This window comes from Sinocyclocheilus rhinocerous, unplaced genomic scaffold (genome assembly GCF_001515625.1).
Source record: "Sinocyclocheilus rhinocerous isolate Xijiao unplaced genomic scaffold, SAMN03320098_v1.1 scaffold990, whole genome shotgun sequence".
Lineage (NCBI taxonomy): Eukaryota > Metazoa > Chordata > Actinopteri > Cypriniformes > Cyprinidae > Sinocyclocheilus > Sinocyclocheilus rhinocerous.
The window spans coordinates 150,913-170,036 of NW_015652301.1; the positions used below are offsets into that span (position 1 = coordinate 150,913).

At 39.2% G+C, this 19,124-nt stretch overlaps 4 protein-coding genes across 4 annotated transcripts in view; all 4 read left to right on the plus strand.

The window, feature by feature from the left end:
* Positions 1-4,061, plus strand: part of LOC107714545 (WD repeat-containing protein 13-like) — a 7,211-nt gene extending 3,150 nt beyond the window's left edge. Inside the window, exons 2-6 of the mRNA XM_016520413.1 lie at positions 317-699; positions 2,437-2,617; positions 2,722-2,863; positions 2,939-3,057; positions 3,521-4,061. Coding sequence (XP_016375899.1) covers positions 317-699; positions 2,437-2,617; positions 2,722-2,863; positions 2,939-3,057; positions 3,521-3,705 — 1,010 coding nt within the window. The 3' untranslated portion in view covers positions 3,706-4,061. The remainder of the gene's footprint in view (positions 1-316; positions 700-2,436; positions 2,618-2,721; positions 2,864-2,938; positions 3,058-3,520) is intronic.
* On the plus strand, positions 3,708-5,436 carry LOC107714546 (WD repeat-containing protein 13-like). The gene is made up of 4 exons (XM_016520414.1): positions 3,708-3,773; positions 4,161-4,321; positions 4,397-4,515; positions 4,979-5,436. Exons 1-4 carry the CDS (start codon positions 3,708-3,710, stop codon positions 5,161-5,163), a joined length of 531 nt encoding a protein of 176 aa, XP_016375900.1. The 3' UTR covers positions 5,164-5,436.
* Positions 5,437-6,071: 635 nt separating this feature from the next.
* LOC107714558 (ankyrin repeat and SOCS box protein 6-like) lies at positions 6,072-9,387 on the plus strand. The gene is given in 7 exon segments (XM_016520428.1): positions 6,072-6,130; positions 6,989-7,122; positions 7,198-7,370; positions 7,460-7,566; positions 7,759-7,867; positions 7,960-8,114; positions 8,643-9,387. Coding segments are annotated over 7 exon segments (1,395 nt in total). The 5' UTR covers positions 6,072-6,097; the 3' UTR covers positions 9,327-9,387.
* A 5,465-nt stretch (positions 9,388-14,852) lies between these two features.
* LOC107714547 (neurofilament light polypeptide-like) lies at positions 14,853-17,324 on the plus strand. Its single transcript, XM_016520415.1, has 4 exons — positions 14,853-15,936; positions 16,185-16,309; positions 16,491-16,811; positions 17,069-17,324. Exons 1-4 carry the CDS (start codon positions 14,911-14,913, stop codon positions 17,322-17,324), a joined length of 1,728 nt encoding a protein of 575 aa, XP_016375901.1. The 5' UTR covers positions 14,853-14,910.
* Positions 17,325-19,124: the final 1,800 nt, after the last annotated feature.

Below are 19,124 nucleotides of genomic sequence, written 5' to 3' on the forward strand. Positions count from 1 at the left end.
AATAAAAGTCCTGATACTTATTGGCCAAACAGAAAAAAAGAAAGAAGAAAAAAAAAGCAGTGATGCTGGATTGCCATTTCTTCTTTTTTTTATATTGTTTAATTAATATAGTTGTTTAATTTCTGCTTTGCAACATCTGCTAGTTCACAGATCTGATACTTTTACATATATCCATACTGCACCTTAGACATAACCGTATTTAGATGAATACCTTATCAAGACCAGCATTTTGACCAAAAAGCACTTTTGATCCTTTTTGCTGTGAAGTTGCATTACCACTAGCCTGCTTCAGTGCTTGCCCATAAATGTTTGAAAGTAGCATCTGTCAGGCCGGGGTCTGGACTGTTGTTTTACCCTCTCATTTTAACCTTTTACTATTTTGCCTCCTCAGTTCCTCGATTGCAGTTTGCCAATGATGATAAACACCTCCTCGCCTGCTGCTCGTTGGATGGGACATTGTCAATCATGACATTGTCCCCGCCTCCACCAACTGTAAAGGTGACACTAAAGGGCCATGCTGGTCCCGTGACTGACTTTGCCTGGTCACTCAGCAATGACATCATTGTGTCCACGTCAAAAGATGGCACTCTGCGTATCTGGAACACAGAGGATGGACGCTGCATCCGAGAGGTGGCCGACCCAGAGGGCAGTGAGCTGCTGTGCTGCACTTTTCAGCCCATGAACAACAACCTGACTGTGGTGAGTCCAAATGCCAGCCATTTTTGTTTCCTTTGTATACTACCATTTAAAAGTTTGGGCTCAATAAGATTTTAAAATGTTTTTGAAGGAAGTCTTGTATTCTCTTATTTTATCAAAATATGGTAAAAACAGTAAGTGAAATATTATTACAATCTATACTTTTTTCTGTTTAAATATATTTTAAAATGTAATTTATTTCTGTGAAACAAATCTGAATTTTCAGCATCATTACTCCAGTCTTCAGTGTCACATGATCCTTCAGAAATCATTCTAATATGCTGATTTACTGCTCAGGAAACTACATTTCTTATTATTGTCATATGTTGAAAACAGTTGAGCTGCTTAACATTTTTGTAGAAACCACAATGCACTATATGGTGAATATAAAGTTAGTATGGGATTATTCAAGGTGACAGAAGTTTTGTGGGAATATTGAATTGTTTATGCTGATGAAACACTGCAGACTGCAGTAAAAAATACCATCAGCCCTTTCTATTAGGGTGTGAAATTAACATGCGCCACCAGCCAAAAAGAGTATTTTGTGTGCAGTGCTGGGTAATTTTTTACTTACCTACCAACTACTGTGGTGGGTGACCTGTAAAGACATTTGACAAGAAATGCAATTGATGGGTTGATTATATCTCTTATACTTTCTTTTTTTATGTGGCTCTTAAAGCAATTTTGTTTATACGTGAACACTCCAGCTAAACCCAGACAATCTCAGGAGTTGCTATGAGTTTGATTAATTTATAACATGCATTGTGAACACAAAATAAATTGATGAATAACTTATTACATAATATAATAATTTATTTTGTTTTTAGACTTACTTGATTACCCATGCATAATTTTTTAGAAAAAATAATGATAAAATGTGAGTATCACAATTGATGCATCAGGCTTTTGAGGAAGGTTTATTTATTCATCTCAGTCATCATTGTATTCCATTGCATTATATGTTTTGAAACTACAGAACTTTGAAAAAAACTAAGCATTTAAAAATAATGTTGCTGAGACATTATTGGGACATATAGAGTGAATATATTTCTATGCATTTTTCTTTAAGTATTTCGCTATATAATTATCTCATTGATTTACATTAAAATCAGAATGCCACCTTACTTTTTGGCCATATAAATATCATATATAAAAATATAATAACTAAATATAATAAATTATCAGAATCAATTTGGACCGCTGAAAAAAATGTTTTTTCTCCTTGAGTATGAGCTCCATATTCTCACTATATCATGCTACATGAGCCATAAAAGCCTGATGCATCAAATATGATACTCGAAAAAAACCCACACACATACTTTGTGTATGTATGTGAATATAACTTTTTTTAGATTTTGTCTAAGCTGTTCCACGTCAAATGTTTAAAACCGTCAATATAAAAAATGTCAGGCTTTGCAAGGTTAATAAACACCCCAACAGAAATTCATTGTACTTCTGAAGAAAATATTTATATGATATTCGATATGATATATGATAGCAATCTAAAATATTGCCTTTTATACAATGCTGCATCATAAACAAGCAACTTGAACCAAGCTACTGAGTTGTTTAATTTTCTATACAACAGTTATTTTATATATTTACATTGTGAAAATAAAACCTTTTAACGTCTGTTACACATTTCCTACCCTGAATCTCATCTACCGCGTGAAGATTTTGCTGTGAAGTAGTTTTTGTTGATATGATACATAAAATCTGTCCTTTGTTGTCTGTCCCTAGGTTGGCAACAGTAAACACCACCTGCAGGTGGTGAACATCTCCACTGGGAAGAAAGTGAAAGGAGGCTCCAGTAAACTCACCGGTCGAGTGCTTTCTCTCTCGTTTGATGCTCCGGGGAGAATCCTGTGGGCTGGTGATGACAGGGGAAGCATTTTCTCCTTCCTCTTTGACATGGCCACAGGTACAAAGATATTTTCTTGCAAAAAAAAAAAAACTGGTGGAAATGTAAATGAGAGTACAGTTGATATATTGGCGTTTATGTAAAGCTGAGGTTCTTCTTCACAGGAAAACTGACCAAAGCTAAGAGGCTGGTGGTGAACGAGGGCAGCTCTATCTCTAGTATCTCAGCCCGCTCGTGGATCAGTCGAGAGGCACGGGATCCGTCGCTGCTCGTCAACGCCTGTGTCAACAAACTACTGCTCTACAGGTTAGAATGCAACTCATATTGTCACTTTCTCTTGACTGAGATGATTATTGATCAGTGTGGAACTGGTGTTGACAGGGTCGTGGATAATGAGGGAACACTACAGCTGAAGAGGAGTTTCCCCATTCAACACGGATCCCAACCGCTGCACAGCATCTTCTGTCCTCTCATGTCCTTCAGACAGGGAGCCTGTGTTGGTAAGACCATAATCATCATATTACAGGCTATTTCTGTCCGATCTGTCAGAAATCATTCTAATATGCTGATTTGCTGCTCAAGAAACATTCCTAATTATTGTCAATGTTGAAAACAAGTTGTGCGGCAAAATATGATTTATTTTGATGAATAAAAAGTTAGAAGAGCAGCATTTATTTGAAATAATAAACCTTTTGTAACAAATGTCTGTACTGACACTTTACTGACATCAATGTTTTAATGTCTTTTGAATGGTAGTGTATGTATGACTTTATATGTGTTATTAGGCTAGCAACATGGCAGCTAGTTGCATACTATTGAATTCAATCAATCTCCTGTTTGTATGACATGTTGCTGTCTTTGTAGAATTTTCACAATCACTTGCGAGGTGCTTTCTATGTAGGCAAATCACTATGTTTTGGAGCAAAGCCAAAATAAGTGAATCCTGCTTTTTCCCTCTTGCAGTCACTGGCAGCGAGGATGCATGCGTCTACTTTTTCGACGTTGAGCGCAACACTAAGGCCATCGTTAACAAGCTGCAGGGCCACAGCGGGCCCGTCCTGGACGTGAGCTTCAACTGCGACGAAAGCCTGCTGGCCTCCTCTGACGCCACCGGCATGGTGATCATCTGGAGACGGGAGCAGAAGTAACCATGGCAACTCCAAGCTTTCGCTACGTTGGCAACAGCATCTACTGCGCAGGCTGGCTTGAATCATGTGCAATGAAACTCCTACTGTAAATGTCAAGATGACTGTTGTGTTTTGAGTGAGTCTGAACGAAATCATGTGGACCATGAAAGAAACTTGTGTCTTATCTTTGTTTTAGGGCTGATTTTTCTGTTTTTGGTTATGTGGGACGTGGCGCTTGTTTGTGAAATTCATTAGTGCTTTGTGGTCATAAATGTGCAACTTAAGAGAGGAGATGTTAATATAATACTTTGTTCACCTTTGTGCTTTGTGTGTCTTAGAGTGAGTGTGTGAGAATGAGAACGTTGAGTCAGCGTGAAGTTGCGTTCGCTTGCACAAAAGATATTTTCTTGCAAAAAAAAAAAAACTGGTGGAAATGTAAATGAGAGTACAGTTGATATATTGGCGTTTATGTAAAGCTGAGGTTCTTCTTCACAGGAAAACTGACCAAAGCTAAGAGGCTGGTGGTGAACGAGGGCAGCTCTATCTCTAGTATCTCAGCCCGCTCGTGGATCAGTCGAGAGGCACGGGATCCGTCGCTGCTCGTCAACGCCTGTGTCAACAAACTACTGCTCTACAGGTTAGAATGCAACTCATATTGTCACTTTCTCTTGACTGAGATGATTATTGATCAGTGTGGAACTGGTGTTGACAGGGTCGTGGATAATGAGGGAACACTACAGCTGAAGAGGAGTTTCCCCATTCAACACGGATCCCAACCGCTGCACAGCATCTTCTGTCCTCTCATGTCCTTCAGACAGGGAGCCTGTGTTGGTAAGACCATAATCATCATATTACAGGCTATTTCTGTCCGATCTGTCAGAAATCATTCTAATATGCTGATTTGCTGCTCAAGAAACATTCCTAATTATTGTCAATGTTGAAAACAAGTTGTGCGGCAAAATATGATTTATTTTGATGAATAAAAAGTTAGAAGAGCAGCATTTATTTGAAATAATAAACCTTTTGTAACAAATGTCTGTACTGACACTTTACTGACATCAATGTTTTAATGTCTTTTGAATGGTAGTGTATGTATGACTTTATATGTGTTATTAGGCTAGCAACATGGCAGCTAGTTGCATACTATTGAATTCAATCAATCTCCTGTTTGTATGACATGTTGCTGTCTTTGTAGAATTTTCACAATCACTTGCGAGGTGCTTTCTATGTAGGCAAATCACTATGTTTTGGAGCAAAGCCAAAATAAGTGAATCCTGCTTTTTCCCTCTTGCAGTCACTGGCAGCGAGGATGCATGCGTCTACTTTTTCGACGTTGAGCGCAACACTAAGGCCATCGTTAACAAGCTGCAGGGCCACAGCGGGCCCGTCCTGGACGTGAGCTTCAACTGCGACGAAAGCCTGCTGGCCTCCTCTGACGCCACCGGCATGGTGATCATCTGGAGACGGGAGCAGAAGTAACCATGGCAACTCCAAGCTTTCGCTACGTTGGCAACAGCATCTACTGCGCAGGCTGGCTTGAATCATGTGCAATGAAACTCCTACTGTAAATGTCAAGATGACTGTTGTGTTTTGAGTGAGTCTGAACGAAATCATGTGGACCATGAAAGAAACTTGTGTCTTATCTTTGTTTTAGAGCTGATATTTCTGTTTTTATTGGTTTTGTGGGATGTGGCGCTCGTTTGTGGAATTCATTAGTGCTTTGTGGTCATTAATATAATCATATATATATATATATATATAGTTATATATATAATATAAAGACATTAATATATATAATTCTTTGTTCACTTGTGTGCATTTTGTGTCTCTGTGAGTGAGTGTGTGAGAATGAGAATGTTGAGGCAGCGTGTCACTGAAGTTGCGTTCGCTTGCACATGAACACTACTGTATTTATGCCTTGTTGAACTCAATAAATGTAATCACACTAGCTGAATTAAGCTACATTTGGTCTTTCTGTTTTCCTTATTTTTATTTGTTAATGGCAACCTAGTGCATATTACCAGACAATAAAGATGGAAACTTGGGTGTAGATGTTTCACTTTTAAAGATTGAATCACATGTTTAATGAAAACCTAGTTATATTTCAAATTTGAATATGAATAGGCCTCCTCAAGTGAATAATTTTTGATCTTGATCTTTACCCTGTTAATACAGATTGCAATATTTCTTTAATATATCTTAAGTATTTTTGTAAATATTATTTTAGGTAGAATATATATATATATATATATATATGGTGACGTGAGATTTGACTCCGATGAAAGACTAAACCTCGTTACTATTTTGAAATGTAATTAACATTTATTAATTATTCATAATTCCACGTTTATTCGTGTGCTTTTATTTTGAAAAGAAAAAAATCCTCACGACCGTCCGTTACTTTCACTGTAACATGTGGGAGGAACTACTTCCGGTTCTACAGTGGGTAAACTAAAAGAATAACAAACATAAGAATGAAACGCAGATTTTTAAGTATATGTTTAAAAAAATTTTTTATTATGTTTAAAAAATAAAAAATAATTCCTGGAGCCTCCGGGAGCTTTGATTAGGTATGAATCATATAGCAAGCAGCAGACAGCTGCAGGCAAGTAAAGATCCCTCTAACGTTACAAAAAACAACGAACAAAATGTATAAATCTGCTTTATAGGTTTATTTTCTACTAATTGAGATGTTATAATTTTAAATACATCTTCTAAGGTGTTAAATTAATGTATATTTTCATGGATGTGAATATAGCGCTCTTTCAGAGGTGTGGTCCATCTGATAAACCTCTTTTATAAAATGTTTTTCATATAGCAAGCAGCAGACAGCTAGCAGGCAAGTAAAGATCCCTCTAACGTTACATAAAACAACGAACAAAATGTATAAATCTGCTTTATAGGTTTATTTTCTACTAATTGAGATGTTATAATTTTAAATACACATTCTAAGGTGTTAAATTAATGTATATTTTCATGGATGTGAATATAGCGCTCTTTCAGAGGTGTGGTCCATCTGATAAACCTCTTTTTTAAAATGTTTTATTTAAAATTTTAAATAAATTTAAATGTTTTATTTTAAAATTTATTTAAAAACTGAGTTTTTAAAGATTGAGTAGTTGTTTCTTATATAATCATAGCCTTACAATTACTATATACCTTAATTGCTGCATAAGAATTGATAACATTGTTTAATTGTCACAAACAGACTGATCTGTATTGTATAAAACATTATGTATGTGATGTTTTGCTGAATGACAACATGATTTCTGTATGATTTACATGTATCTGTTCTGTTTTACAGCGTGAAGAGATCGTGGCACAAAGGGAACAGACTATGCCTTTCCTGCACGGCTTCAGGAGGATCGTGTATGAGTACCAGCCGCTGGTGGATGCTGTGATGTGTGTTTTGGGAATAGAAGGAGAAAACCAGCGTAGGTCAGCAAACCGACTGCAATGAGCAGATGACGAGAGGATTTTATGAACTGCATTTTGATATCCTGCATGTCACAGGCGAGATGATGAAGAAAGCGTCTCTGGGGCTCTTGTGGAGCTTCTGGATAGGGAGTCTCAGTCTCCCGTCTTCATGGAGGGAATCAGTTACTCTCTGTTTCGAGTGGCTGATATTGGGTTGGTCAGCGCAGCACAGGTGCTTCTGCGTTACGGAGCTGATCTCAACTTTGAAGGTTTGTAGATGCTAAAGATGCTTTTGGGATTCTGATAAACCTCATTATCATCAAGGAAACATAATCAGACCTTTTTCTTATGGTTTCAGACCCTGTATTGTACTACAACCCCTTACACATTGCAGTGCTGAGAAACAAGCCAGACATGGTGCAGATGTTGATATCTCACGGAGCTGAAATCGAAAAGAGGGACAGGGTGAGAATCTCTCTCTCTCTCTCTCTCTCTCTCTCTCTCTCTCTCTATCTATAAAATGACCTGTTGTGAACATGCATATTATTTTTTTCATATTCACTGTATCTTTTATATTTGCTTTGAATGCAGACATTATCTTTACTTCTTACATTTCTTAAATGTCTTTAAATATTTGCCTTTTTGTCTCTGCAATAGATTCGTGAAAGCAGCCCTCTTGATTTGGCCGGTGAGGAGGTGGATAAGTTGCCGTGTCTGCGTGTGCTTCTGGATTTGGGTGCTGATGTGAATGCAAAAGACAAGAATGGTATTTTTGCTGAATTATCTAACCAAATAGATTGTTTGTGGTTTCCTTTTTATATGTGATTCTAACTCTCTGTTTATTGTACCTGCTTGCAGGAAAAACGGCACTGCTTCATGCTCTGGCCAGCAGTGATGGACTCACAGTCAATAATTTGGACAATATACAGCTGCTTCTAGAAAGAGGTGCTTCACTGTGAATTTAAAACATCAGCTCGGACATTACTAGACAACAACTGTATTCAGAAATTTCAATAATGGATTTTTTTAAAATTGTTTCAACATGGAAGAATGTATAATTTATTTCAAATATTAAACTAAAAGTTTTATATAGTTGTTATTGCAATGTTGAAAGAAGTTTAATTGTATAATTTACATTTAGTCATTTAGCAGATGCTTTTATCCAAAGCGACTTACAAATGAGGACAATAGAAGCAATCAAAACTAACAAAAGAGCAACAATATGTAAGTGCAAATGACAAGTCTTTTAATAAAAAAGAAGATACATACAGGTGCATCTCAATAAATTAGAATGTCGTGGAAAAGTTCATTTATTTCAGTAATTCAACGCAAATTGTGAAACTCGTGTATTAAATAAATTCAATGCACACAGACTGAAGTAGTTTAAGTCTTTGGTTCTTTTAATTGTGATGATTTTGGCTCACATTTAACAAAAACCCACCAATTCACAACAAATTAGAATACTTCATAAGACAATAAAAAAAACATTTTTGGTGAATTGTTGGCCTTCTGGAAAGTATGTTAATTTACTGTACATGTACTCAATACATATATATATATATATATATATATACAGCAGCGTGGAGAATGCGAAGGAGATCGGGCACTTCTGTACCCACGTAGCACATCTTCTGATCAGCCACGGCGCCGATCCCAGCTGCTGCTTGAACGCTACCGACGGGGAAGTGTGGGAACATTCGCTAACCTACACCAGTCTGGAGAACTTCAACTTGCTGTTTCCCCTGACAGCCCTTTTACTCCAGCATGGTGCTTCCTTCGTCTGCTCTCACCACAGCGCCTCCTACTGGACAGGTCAACAGTTGATATTCACACGTCTCGCAGAAGCTCTCCGGGAAGCTTTAGATGCTGCTGAGACGGCTGATGTTTTAGCCAAAGCTGAAGTGCTGTTGGATCTGGCCAGAATCTGCTGTCCGGTCATTCCTCCTCTCTTCCCCCACTCAAAACTGCCCGTGCTGGATCAGATCTCTACCCCTCATCCCCTGCTGGAGCTCTACAGCAGACTAGAGGAGCAAGAAAGGCAGCCGCTGCCACTGAGATGCCTTTGCAGGAGACTCATCCGCCTCTGTCTGCGGCCCTGGCCTTTCGAGGAGAAGGTGAAAGCCCTGCCACTGCCAGACAGACTGAAGGACTCGCTGCTCCCAGAGAACAGCTGGACAGACAGAGCCGGCTGGGAACGATTCAAACCTCGACGTTCTCCACGCTGAGACACGATTTATGTGTGTGCTTGTAAATATAGAGCCCTTAATGATCAGTGCATTCATTAAAACTCCGATAAAAATGACTCTTTTGATCAACATGCAGAAAGATAATTTTCCTGGTGATCTGAGAGTGAGAAATTAAAAAATATATATATACAAATAAGTGTTATAAATGTCACGCAAATGGTGTGACTTGGTGTTTTCTGTGTCAAAATGACAGTACCTTCACTGTATTACACATTTCCAGGTGATTTTCTGTTTATTTTGTAATGTATCTGCATATCTTTCAGTTTGAAAATTGTTAATTGTTTACAGTTAAATCTTTAATATCATGTACAGCTTCACTTCCGTATGTGCATTGCACCATTTTGGTGTGTGTTATGTATGTTTATTTTTAAGATAATTTGGAGTCGCTGATTGGAATCAGCCTCCATTTTTTGCCTAATCATTTATGAGATGTACTTAATGTGCCTTAAATGGTTAGTTCACCTAAAAATAAAAATTAGGCTGTGTTTCACTCACCCCCGATGCATCCTAGGTGTATATGACTTTCTTCTTTCAGACGAATCCAGTCGGAGTTATATAAAAAATTGTCTTTGATCTTTCAAGCTCTATCGTTGTACTCAGCGGGTGTTGCATTGCTTCAGTTCAAAAGACGTGAAATAAAAAGCACCCTTCCACAAAAAAAAGTGTCTCACACGGCTCCGGGGGGTGAACAAAGGCCTCCTGTAGCGAATCGATGCGTTTTTGTAAGAAAAATATCCATATTCAAAACGTAATAATCACTTTAATCTAGCTTGCGCCAGCAGTTGTACACAGAAGCAGTTCCAGGAGCATGACGTATGAGGTCAGTGTTGCGCATGCGTTGCTGAGTCTCGTGAAAACCAACGTTTGTTTACAGGATCAAAAGAAGCAAAGTATACTTTAGCAAAGGAAAACCAGTCTCCTCTTGGCTTATATCGAAATCCTCAGACATTCTTCTTTACAAATCCTCGTTTTGTACTTCTAATTAGTGACCGTTGTTTTGTTTCGATCTCTCCGCGTGCGTCACTTCTGAGCGGCGCATGCGCAAAGCCGATGAAAGATCAAAGACAATTTTTAATATAACTCCGACTGGATTCGTCTGAAAGAAGAAAGTCATATACACCTAGGATGCATCGGGGGTGAGTAAAACGCAGCCTAATTTTCATTTTTGGCTGAACTAACCCTTTAAGAAGATCAACTTTATAGTTGGAGCATTGAAGAAAAGTTTGAATCTCTTGCCTTGTATATTGTGTAAATATAGTTTGAAGCTGTTTTGCTTTGTTGGATGTCTTCAAATTCTCATGGCTGTCTGTTGTGGGTACACCTTGTTTTTCAAGTTTCTACTCACTCATAGATAATGGAATTAAACTTACTTATATAGTGTCTGGGTACATGATAAATACAGGCTTTTGAATCTTTTGAATGTTCACCAGATTCATTCAGTGACTTGTTGCAGGTTACAGTTGATTCTCAACTGATTTTGCTTCAGAGCCAAGTGGCGACCCAAAGCAATCCCAAAATTATTTATTGTATGAAAATAAACAAGAATCGAACATTGAGATTTGTTCATATTATGCAACAAAGTAATCATATTCTTTTCTATTTATAAGAATTTTCGATAAAATAATTTCTTTTCACTTCGTCTTCTGCTTCTAGGCTGTAGAATAAATATCACAAAATCCTGATGGGCAGAAGGATGAAAAACAACATAATAAAGGGGAAAATGTAGTACATCCATTAAAGTTTCAGGGTTTTGGTGTGTGTGTGTGTGTGTGTAAATCATATTAGGTATTATTGTTGTTGTTTTAATGTTGGTTGGTTTGAGCTGAAGTTTTCAAGGTTCCTCAAATGTGACAGGTGATTATTTCACAATACTTTGGACCACCACTAGAGAGAAGCATTTACTTGTGTTAGTGCTTCTGTTAAGGTTTAAATGCTGAGATTTCTAAGGCCCGTGCAGCTAAATATACACAGTTGAAAAGACTTTCCCTCACACCGATTCCATTTTAAGATGGCAAACATGAAAATATTATGCAGATTTTACATCTCAGTGATAGAAACAGTTTAAAGCCAATGAGAACTTCTAGGAAGCATCTTGGAGATGTTGCCACAGTTCTGGATTTAGTCCGTTCTTACGGAATTGCTGGAATTGGAAAATCAGTCTCTGTGCAAAAGTTCATTCTGGACTGGGCCGAGGGAAAAGCCAATCAGGATGTAGATTTCATGTTTGTGCTTCCATTTCGAGAGCTGAACTTGTTTAAAGATCACCAACACAGTCTTCTGCTGGACTTTCATCCTGTACTTCAAAGATTCTTGAGGAGTGTAAAGTTGTATTAATTTTTGATGGTCTGGATGAAAGCAGAATTACACTGATGTTTTCAGAAAATGAGACGGTTTCAGATGTGGATGAGTCTTCATCAGTGGGGGTGTTAATGTCAAACCTCATCAGAGGAGAGCTGCTTCCCAATGTTCTCATCTGGATCACCTCCAGACCAGCAGCAGCCAGTCAGATCCCCTCACAATACATCAACCGTCTGACAGAAACTGAGGGATTCAATGAACCTCAGAAGAAGGAATATTTCAGGAAGAGAATCAGTGATGAGCATCAAGCCAGCAGAATCATCTCACACATTAAAAGATTCCTGCGGTTCTCACTGGAGTCCAATCAGAGACCCCTACAGGATCTGCTGACACAGAAGAGCTCAGAGAGCATCAGGATAACCGCAGCTTATATTAAAGACAAAATCAAACATGAACAGGCTCTCTCGGCTGACAGGTCCATCAATCTTTTCCACTGTCTGCTGGAGATGAAAGATCAGACAGAGAGATTCTGGAGTTTATGAAATCAGACAAAGACTCACAGAATAAACTCTCTCTATCTTACTGCTCGGCGATCGCTACATGCTCCAGATGTCAGATGAAGTGCTAGAGGAGCTGGACCTCAAGAAATACAACACATCAGATGAGGGCAGAAGAAGACTGGTACCAGCTGTGATGAACTGCAGGAAAGCACTGTGAGTGTTTACATGGTGAAGAGTCAAGTATCAGTTTGGTTCATGTTAATTCTGTTTGCATTAAATGCAATCCATTCTGAATCATGCATCTTTTTACTCTCCTGTTCACATTTAAAATACTGCCCTGGAAAGTAGGATTGCTACCTTCAGTGTGGCAAAATAATGTGTGCGTGTGTGTGTGTGTGTATATGTATATATATATATATATATATATATAAAATTGTGTTTATTTTCCCTATTGCTCATAATTTGCTGCTTCTTATTTTATTACTGTTTGTTTACTAAAATAATTTTTTACTTTTATTATTGCTGTGGTGTTGAAAGGTATTGAAATGGTGATTCTCTAAGTCGAATGGTTTCAAATATTCTGCATTACTGTTGGTTATTTAACATTTAGAAACTTAAAAATGTTAGAAAGCTAAAAGTCAAACATTAAATGTTTAGCTACTTAGATCTTTTCTCATAGTCTTTTACTGTTACAAGGGTCATGCTGAAATTCATGTTTGGGTTTTGTGAACAGCAAAGCCCTCTTTGATTGGCAATCTCAAACATTTTGACATTTACACATTGCCTTCAATGTATATGATGGTTATGATCTTGTATCTGTTGTTCTAATTTCTCTTGTTTTCAGACGCCTGTGATCTTACGCTGGATCCAAACACTGTAAACTCTCATCTCGCTCTATCTGAAGAGAAGAGAAAGGCGACACATGTGGAGGACGAGCAGCCATATCCTGATCATCCGGAGAGATTTGAGCACCAGGAGCAGGTTCTGTGTAGAGAAACTCTGTCTGAATGCTGTTAATGGGAGGTTGAATGGAGTGGGGGGGGCTTATGTTGCAGTAACATATAAAGGAAATAAAGGAAAGAAAAGAGGGAACGACTGTAGATTTGGGTGGAATGATAAGTCCTGGAGTCTTTTCTGTACTCCTGATGGATATAGTGCCTGGCACAATAACAAGAAAACAGATGCAAATTTCCTGTCAAAACCCTCAAACAGAGTAGCAGTGTATCTGGACAGACACACACACTCTCGCCCACATATATACATTCAAAACTACGTTGACTGAACCGCTCTACGCTGGGTTTGCAGTTTATGGTTCAGTGTTTCTGTCAGGGGTGAACAGCCAGCCTCCTATTATTACCAAAAGTAACTAATTTAGTAATTACGAAACTGTAGCAACACTTTATTTCTTTTACTGCTGCAATGCACAAGTTAAGCAAATATTATTTAATAGAAAGTTCATATTTTATAAACTTGAATGTTCAGATTGTGAGGGCAGTTAATCTATATGATTGTGTGTCAGTGCTTAAATTGTTTACAGACATGCATCTATCTGTCTATCACAGTTCAAAAGTTTAGGCTCAGTAAGTTTTTGTTTTTTTAATTTAAAGAAAACAATACTTTTATTCATCAAGGATGCATTAAATTGACCAAAATTGACAATTTCCATTTTAAATAAGTGCTGTTCTCTTGAACTTTCCATTCATCAAAGAATTCTTGTGATGACTGTTTTCATAGTAGAAAACAGTAGAGTAGAAAATCAGCATATTAGAATGATTTCTGAAGCATTATGTGACACTGAAGACTGGAGTAATGATGCTAAAAAAAATCAGCTTTGAATCACAGGATTGTATATGTATATATGTATGTATATGTAATATAACATATGTAATATGACATTCAATATGGTGGAATATGTCCCGCCTGCTAAATAAAAGAGCCAATCATGAACTGAAGTCATCAAGTCTCACTGAATAGACTGAATACTCTCCTGTTGCCATAGAAACAGTCAGTGTCCTGACAGGCATATTTAGGACTACACTTGCACATTGGCTGGACCAACCTGAAATATAAGGTTTTTTTAAATGATATTTGAGCACAAGAAACTTAATTTATGCAACAGTTATATTTCAGGTTTTGTTGCTAAAATATGTTATTTAAATTTGAGTGAACAAAGACATTTTAAAACATTTAAAATTTTTATTCAGCTTACTGTCCTCGTTCACTGTATTTTTTAGATTCACTATATAATTTTTGGCTTTATTAATTTGTGCACAGTAAAAGATAATTTGTTTTAATTCAAGGTCTTTGGGGATTTAAGACTGTTTAAAAGCAGTAACAATGTTCTTTTCTTGATTTAGTAACACTTGAATTTGTTTCTGGTCAGATTGAGCTTACACAATACACATGTTCAATAAACTTGTTTTTAAACATCAGCTTTGTCTTCTGCCTGCTGCATCTGAATAGTTTTTTTTCCTCCACAAGCTCTTGAAATCTTTGTCCTCATTGCCCTTTTTGCTGTGCTCACCGTCTCGTTCTTTCTCGCATTGCCAATCCATTTCTCTAATTTGCCCCTCCACTCCCCAAGAAGCCAACCCAGCCCGAACTGAAGGTAATCGATTCATGCTGTCAGTAAAAAGCTCTGCGTCAGTCTCGCTGCCTGCTATAAAAAGCCCTGCCAGTGCCGCTGCATCCTCGCAGACCTCTCTCCACAGCAGCAGCAGCAGCACTGCGGAAACCATCTCTGCTCTCTTCTCTCTTCAACAAACATGAGCTCCTTGAGTTACAACCCCTATCTCCCGTCTGTGCAGCGGAGGAGGGTGGTGGTGCACAGCAGGACGCCCTTCAGCGGAGGAAGTAGTCGCTCTCGCTCCATCTATTCGACCTATTCATCCCCGTCCCGTGCCTCGGCTCTGTCCTCCTCAGCAGGTCTGCAGCTTTCTGCTGCATCACCAGATCTGGACCTGAGCCAGGCCTCTCAGCTGAGCTCAGAATTCAAAACTGTGCGGAGGCAGGAGAGGGCTCAACTTCAGGGCCTTAATGACCGCTTTGCCGGCTTCATTGAGCGCGTACATGGCCTGGAGCTCCAGAACCGTGCCCTGGAAGCAGAGCTGCTCTTGTTGCGCCAGAGGCACTGCGAACCCTCCCGTCTCAGGGGGCTGTATGAGCAAGAGGCGAGGGAACTCCGTGCGGCGGTAGACGAGGCCCGTAGGGAGCGTCAAGCGGCTCAAGAAAGGCGGGACCGACTGGAAGAGGCACTCAAGGCCTTGCAGAGTCGCTACGAAGAAGAAGTCCTGGCCCGTGAGGAAGCCGAAAGATGGATGGTGGATGCCAGGAAGGGGGCAGACGATGCGGCGTTGGCCCGCACTGAGCTCGAAAAAAGGGCTGACACTCTGCTGGATGAGCTGGCTTTCCTTAAGAGACTCCACGAAAGCGAAATCGCCGAGCTCCAAACCCAGGTGCAATACAGCGCCCAGATGTCCGTTGAGATGGAAGTGGCCAAACCGGACCTCTCGGTAGCTCTCCGAGAAATCCGGGGTCAGTATGAACGCATGGCGCAGCAGAACGTCCAGGCTGCAGAGGAGTGGTTCCGTGGAAAGGTGAGCACCATGGCGGAAGACACGGCCAAACACACGGAGAACATCCGCACCGCTAAAGACGAGGCTGGGGAGTACCGTCGCCTGCTAAAAGCTCGAGACCTGGAGATCGAAGCATGCCAGGGCTTGAACCAAGCACTTGAGCGACAACTGCAAGAGGTCGAGGAGAAACAGAGCGCCGAGATCGCCACCCTACAGGTCAGATTGATAACTACATGTACAATACACATTTATGCATTTGGCAGATGCTTATATCCAAAGTGGCTTACATTGCATTCAAAGTACACGTTTTATTAGTTCTTGTTTTTCCTGTTTACCTTGGCATTGTTAGTGTTATGCTCTACTGTTTCAGCTACAGGAAGGCTAAATACTGCAATACTTCTCTACATGCACTGTTGTATACAAAAATCTAAACTTTTGTCTTCAAATACGTTTTGTCTGGACAGGATACCATCGGTGACATGGAGAATGAGCTAAGGACCACGAAGAGTGAAATGGCCCATTACCTCAAAGAATATCAGGACCTTCTCAATGTGAAAATGGCCTTGGACATTGAGATAGCTGCTTACAGGTTAGTAACATCAATTTTGAACATTTGTTGCAATTGAGATGTATAGCCTATATAACCAAGGCCATAAAAATGCAGAAAACTGGTTAGTCAGTAAGGGTTTTACATTTATTACATTTGATCCCCCCCAAACTTGAGTATTTATTTACATCCTTAAATATAAAGTCTGTTTACATTCCAACAGGAAGCTTCTAGAAGGAGAAGAAACGCGCTTCAATGTGTGTGGTATTGGCGGTATCTCCAGTGTGTTTTCTCCCTCCATCGCCGCCACTCCTTCGTTCGGTCGTCCTGTGTTCTCTGTTCAGGCCAGTCTGACCTCTGGCGCCCCCTATCTTCTGGGAACCAGACTGATGAGCTACTCTGCCACACCAGATGAGATCATTGAAGCCAGCAAGGCGCAGGAGGCTGGGGCAAGTCCAGAGGAGGAAGAGGAGGAGGAAGAAGGGGAGAAGGAGGAAGTAGAGGAGGAAGAGGGTGAGAAGGAGGAGGAGGAAGAAGAAAAAGAATTTTAATTTAAATTGCTGTTAATTTATTATTGTATATTGGTGCATATAAATAACAAATTTAAAAAAAAAAAAAATTTTCATTCATTTTTCCCTTCTATGTTTTTTTAATGTTTCTCTTCATTTAGTGAGAAAAGTTGACTATAACTAGATTTTTAATGTATTTAACATATATAATGTCATCAAAATGCTAAATATAATTTTTGTAGCACCCAGCCCTACTGCAGTGGTGACATTTGTACCCTGTTGTCTCTTTTACAGGTGAAGAGGGAGGAGAGGAAGAAGGTGAGGATGAAGGAGAACAGGAAGAGGAAGAAGGAAAAGAGGCAGAGGAAGAGGAAGGAGGAAAAGAGGCAGAGGAAGCAGAAGAGGAAGGAGGAGAGGGTGAAGAAGGTGATCAAGAGGAAGGTGAAGGTGAAGAAGAGAAGGATGACGCTGGAAAAGAAGAGGAGAAAAAGAAAGGAGGAGAGGAGAAAGAGAGTAAAGACGAGAAAGCCAAGCCAAAAGAGAAGTAAACACACCGGACCAAACCCCCTGGTGCTATCTGGAGGTGATCAAACCTCGTGCATTTATCTCACGTATGCAGACATCTCAATGACAACTTCACTGAGTCCTGCTGCTTGATTTCAGTTTCAGTTCAACTTAAAAGCAAACCATAATGTACACAAACAAGAATAATAAATGCAACCACAGAGATCGGCCAAAGCCAGAGTAGCCTATGCATGAACACGTGCTTTATGCTTGTGCTTGGCAGGGAAGTTGTGATTGCAGTTACCTGGTTGGTTTGATTGTCGTGTTATTTATTGAAATGCAAATAATTTTCTTTGAGCATTGTGTCAAGTATGCTTTCAGCATTAATCACACTATCAACTGCCTATGATAACACAAGTGTGCTTAGTATTCAAAATTCCTTAGACCAGATCCTGAAAGAAAGGCTCATTGCCTACCAATAAAAACTTGACAAACCTCCTTAACTTGGTGCATTACTCTGTTGTTGTTTTTCTGCTTATGCTAACTGTGCAGTGTAAACTGTATGCTACAGTATTATGTGACATAGAACAAATTAAGTTATGTGGCATGCAGCATAATTCATCGAGTGGCGTCTAGTTTTTATCTTAGAAGATGGTTACTTTGCATTTTTGTCAAATTGTGTGTAAGGTCGGAGCTCTTTGATTAAAGGAATAGGTCACCAAAACTTGAAAATTTGCTAAAATTTACTCACCCTTAGGCCATCCAAGATGTAGATGAGTTTGTTTCTTCATCTGGACAGATTTGGAGAAATGTAACATTTCATCACTTGCTCACTAATGGATCCTCTGCAGTGAATGGGTGCCGTCAGAATGAGAGTCCGAACAGCCGATAAAAACATTATAATAATCCACACAACTCCAGTTCAGCAATTAACATCTTGTGAAGGGAAAAGCTGCATGTTTGTAATAAAACAAATCCATGATTAAGGTGTTTTTAACTTCACACAAGTCCTCTATCCATAATATTGCTTTCTCCAGTGAAAAAGGCATCTTGTTTAATCAGGAGAGAAATATGCACAGATCAAGCACTATTTACAAGCCAAAACAGTCCTAAAGAAATACTGGATTTTGATGTGAGAGGACAACAGGGGATGGATTTTTTCACTGGAGGAAGTGTTATTGTGGATTATGGACTGGTTTTTGGCCAGAAGGCGATGGATTACTGGTGAGCAAGTGATGTAATGCTAAATTTCTCCAAATCTGTTCCAATGAAGAAACAAACTCATCTACATCTTAGATGGCCTGCGGGTGAGGATATTTTCAAGCTATTTGTCATTTTAGGGTCAACTATTGCTGCAAATCCTGAAAAAATTGCTTTCGGTTCATTCGTAATGCCGGAATGAAAGGTTGAGCACAATGCATTGTGGGATACGGTATCCCACATAGTGTGCTCTGTTGTTTGCTGCACATTTGAGGTAATCCATGTATTTAAGGCATACAGAAAATGTGCATACTGCACACAATATATATTGCATACTGCAGAAACAGTGCTATTCCAAGCACGGCCCCTGTTCTCAATCAGGTACACTACAACCCACTAAATCTGCTAGTATGCAGCCATCAACTCCAGTACAGCGCTGTGCATTGATTATTTATTCATGACAGCTGTAATCAATATAATGCAAGAAACCTCAGAGCTCAGCTAGAGTGATTCACTAGAGTGATGCCATGTGACAATTTTGTGCACATTCAGCACTTGAACAACAGCACAGAGCAGAATCCACAGAAAGCACAGCTTTGGATTCCCCCATCGGTGCACCTATACATGAGGTGAGTGTTGCATAG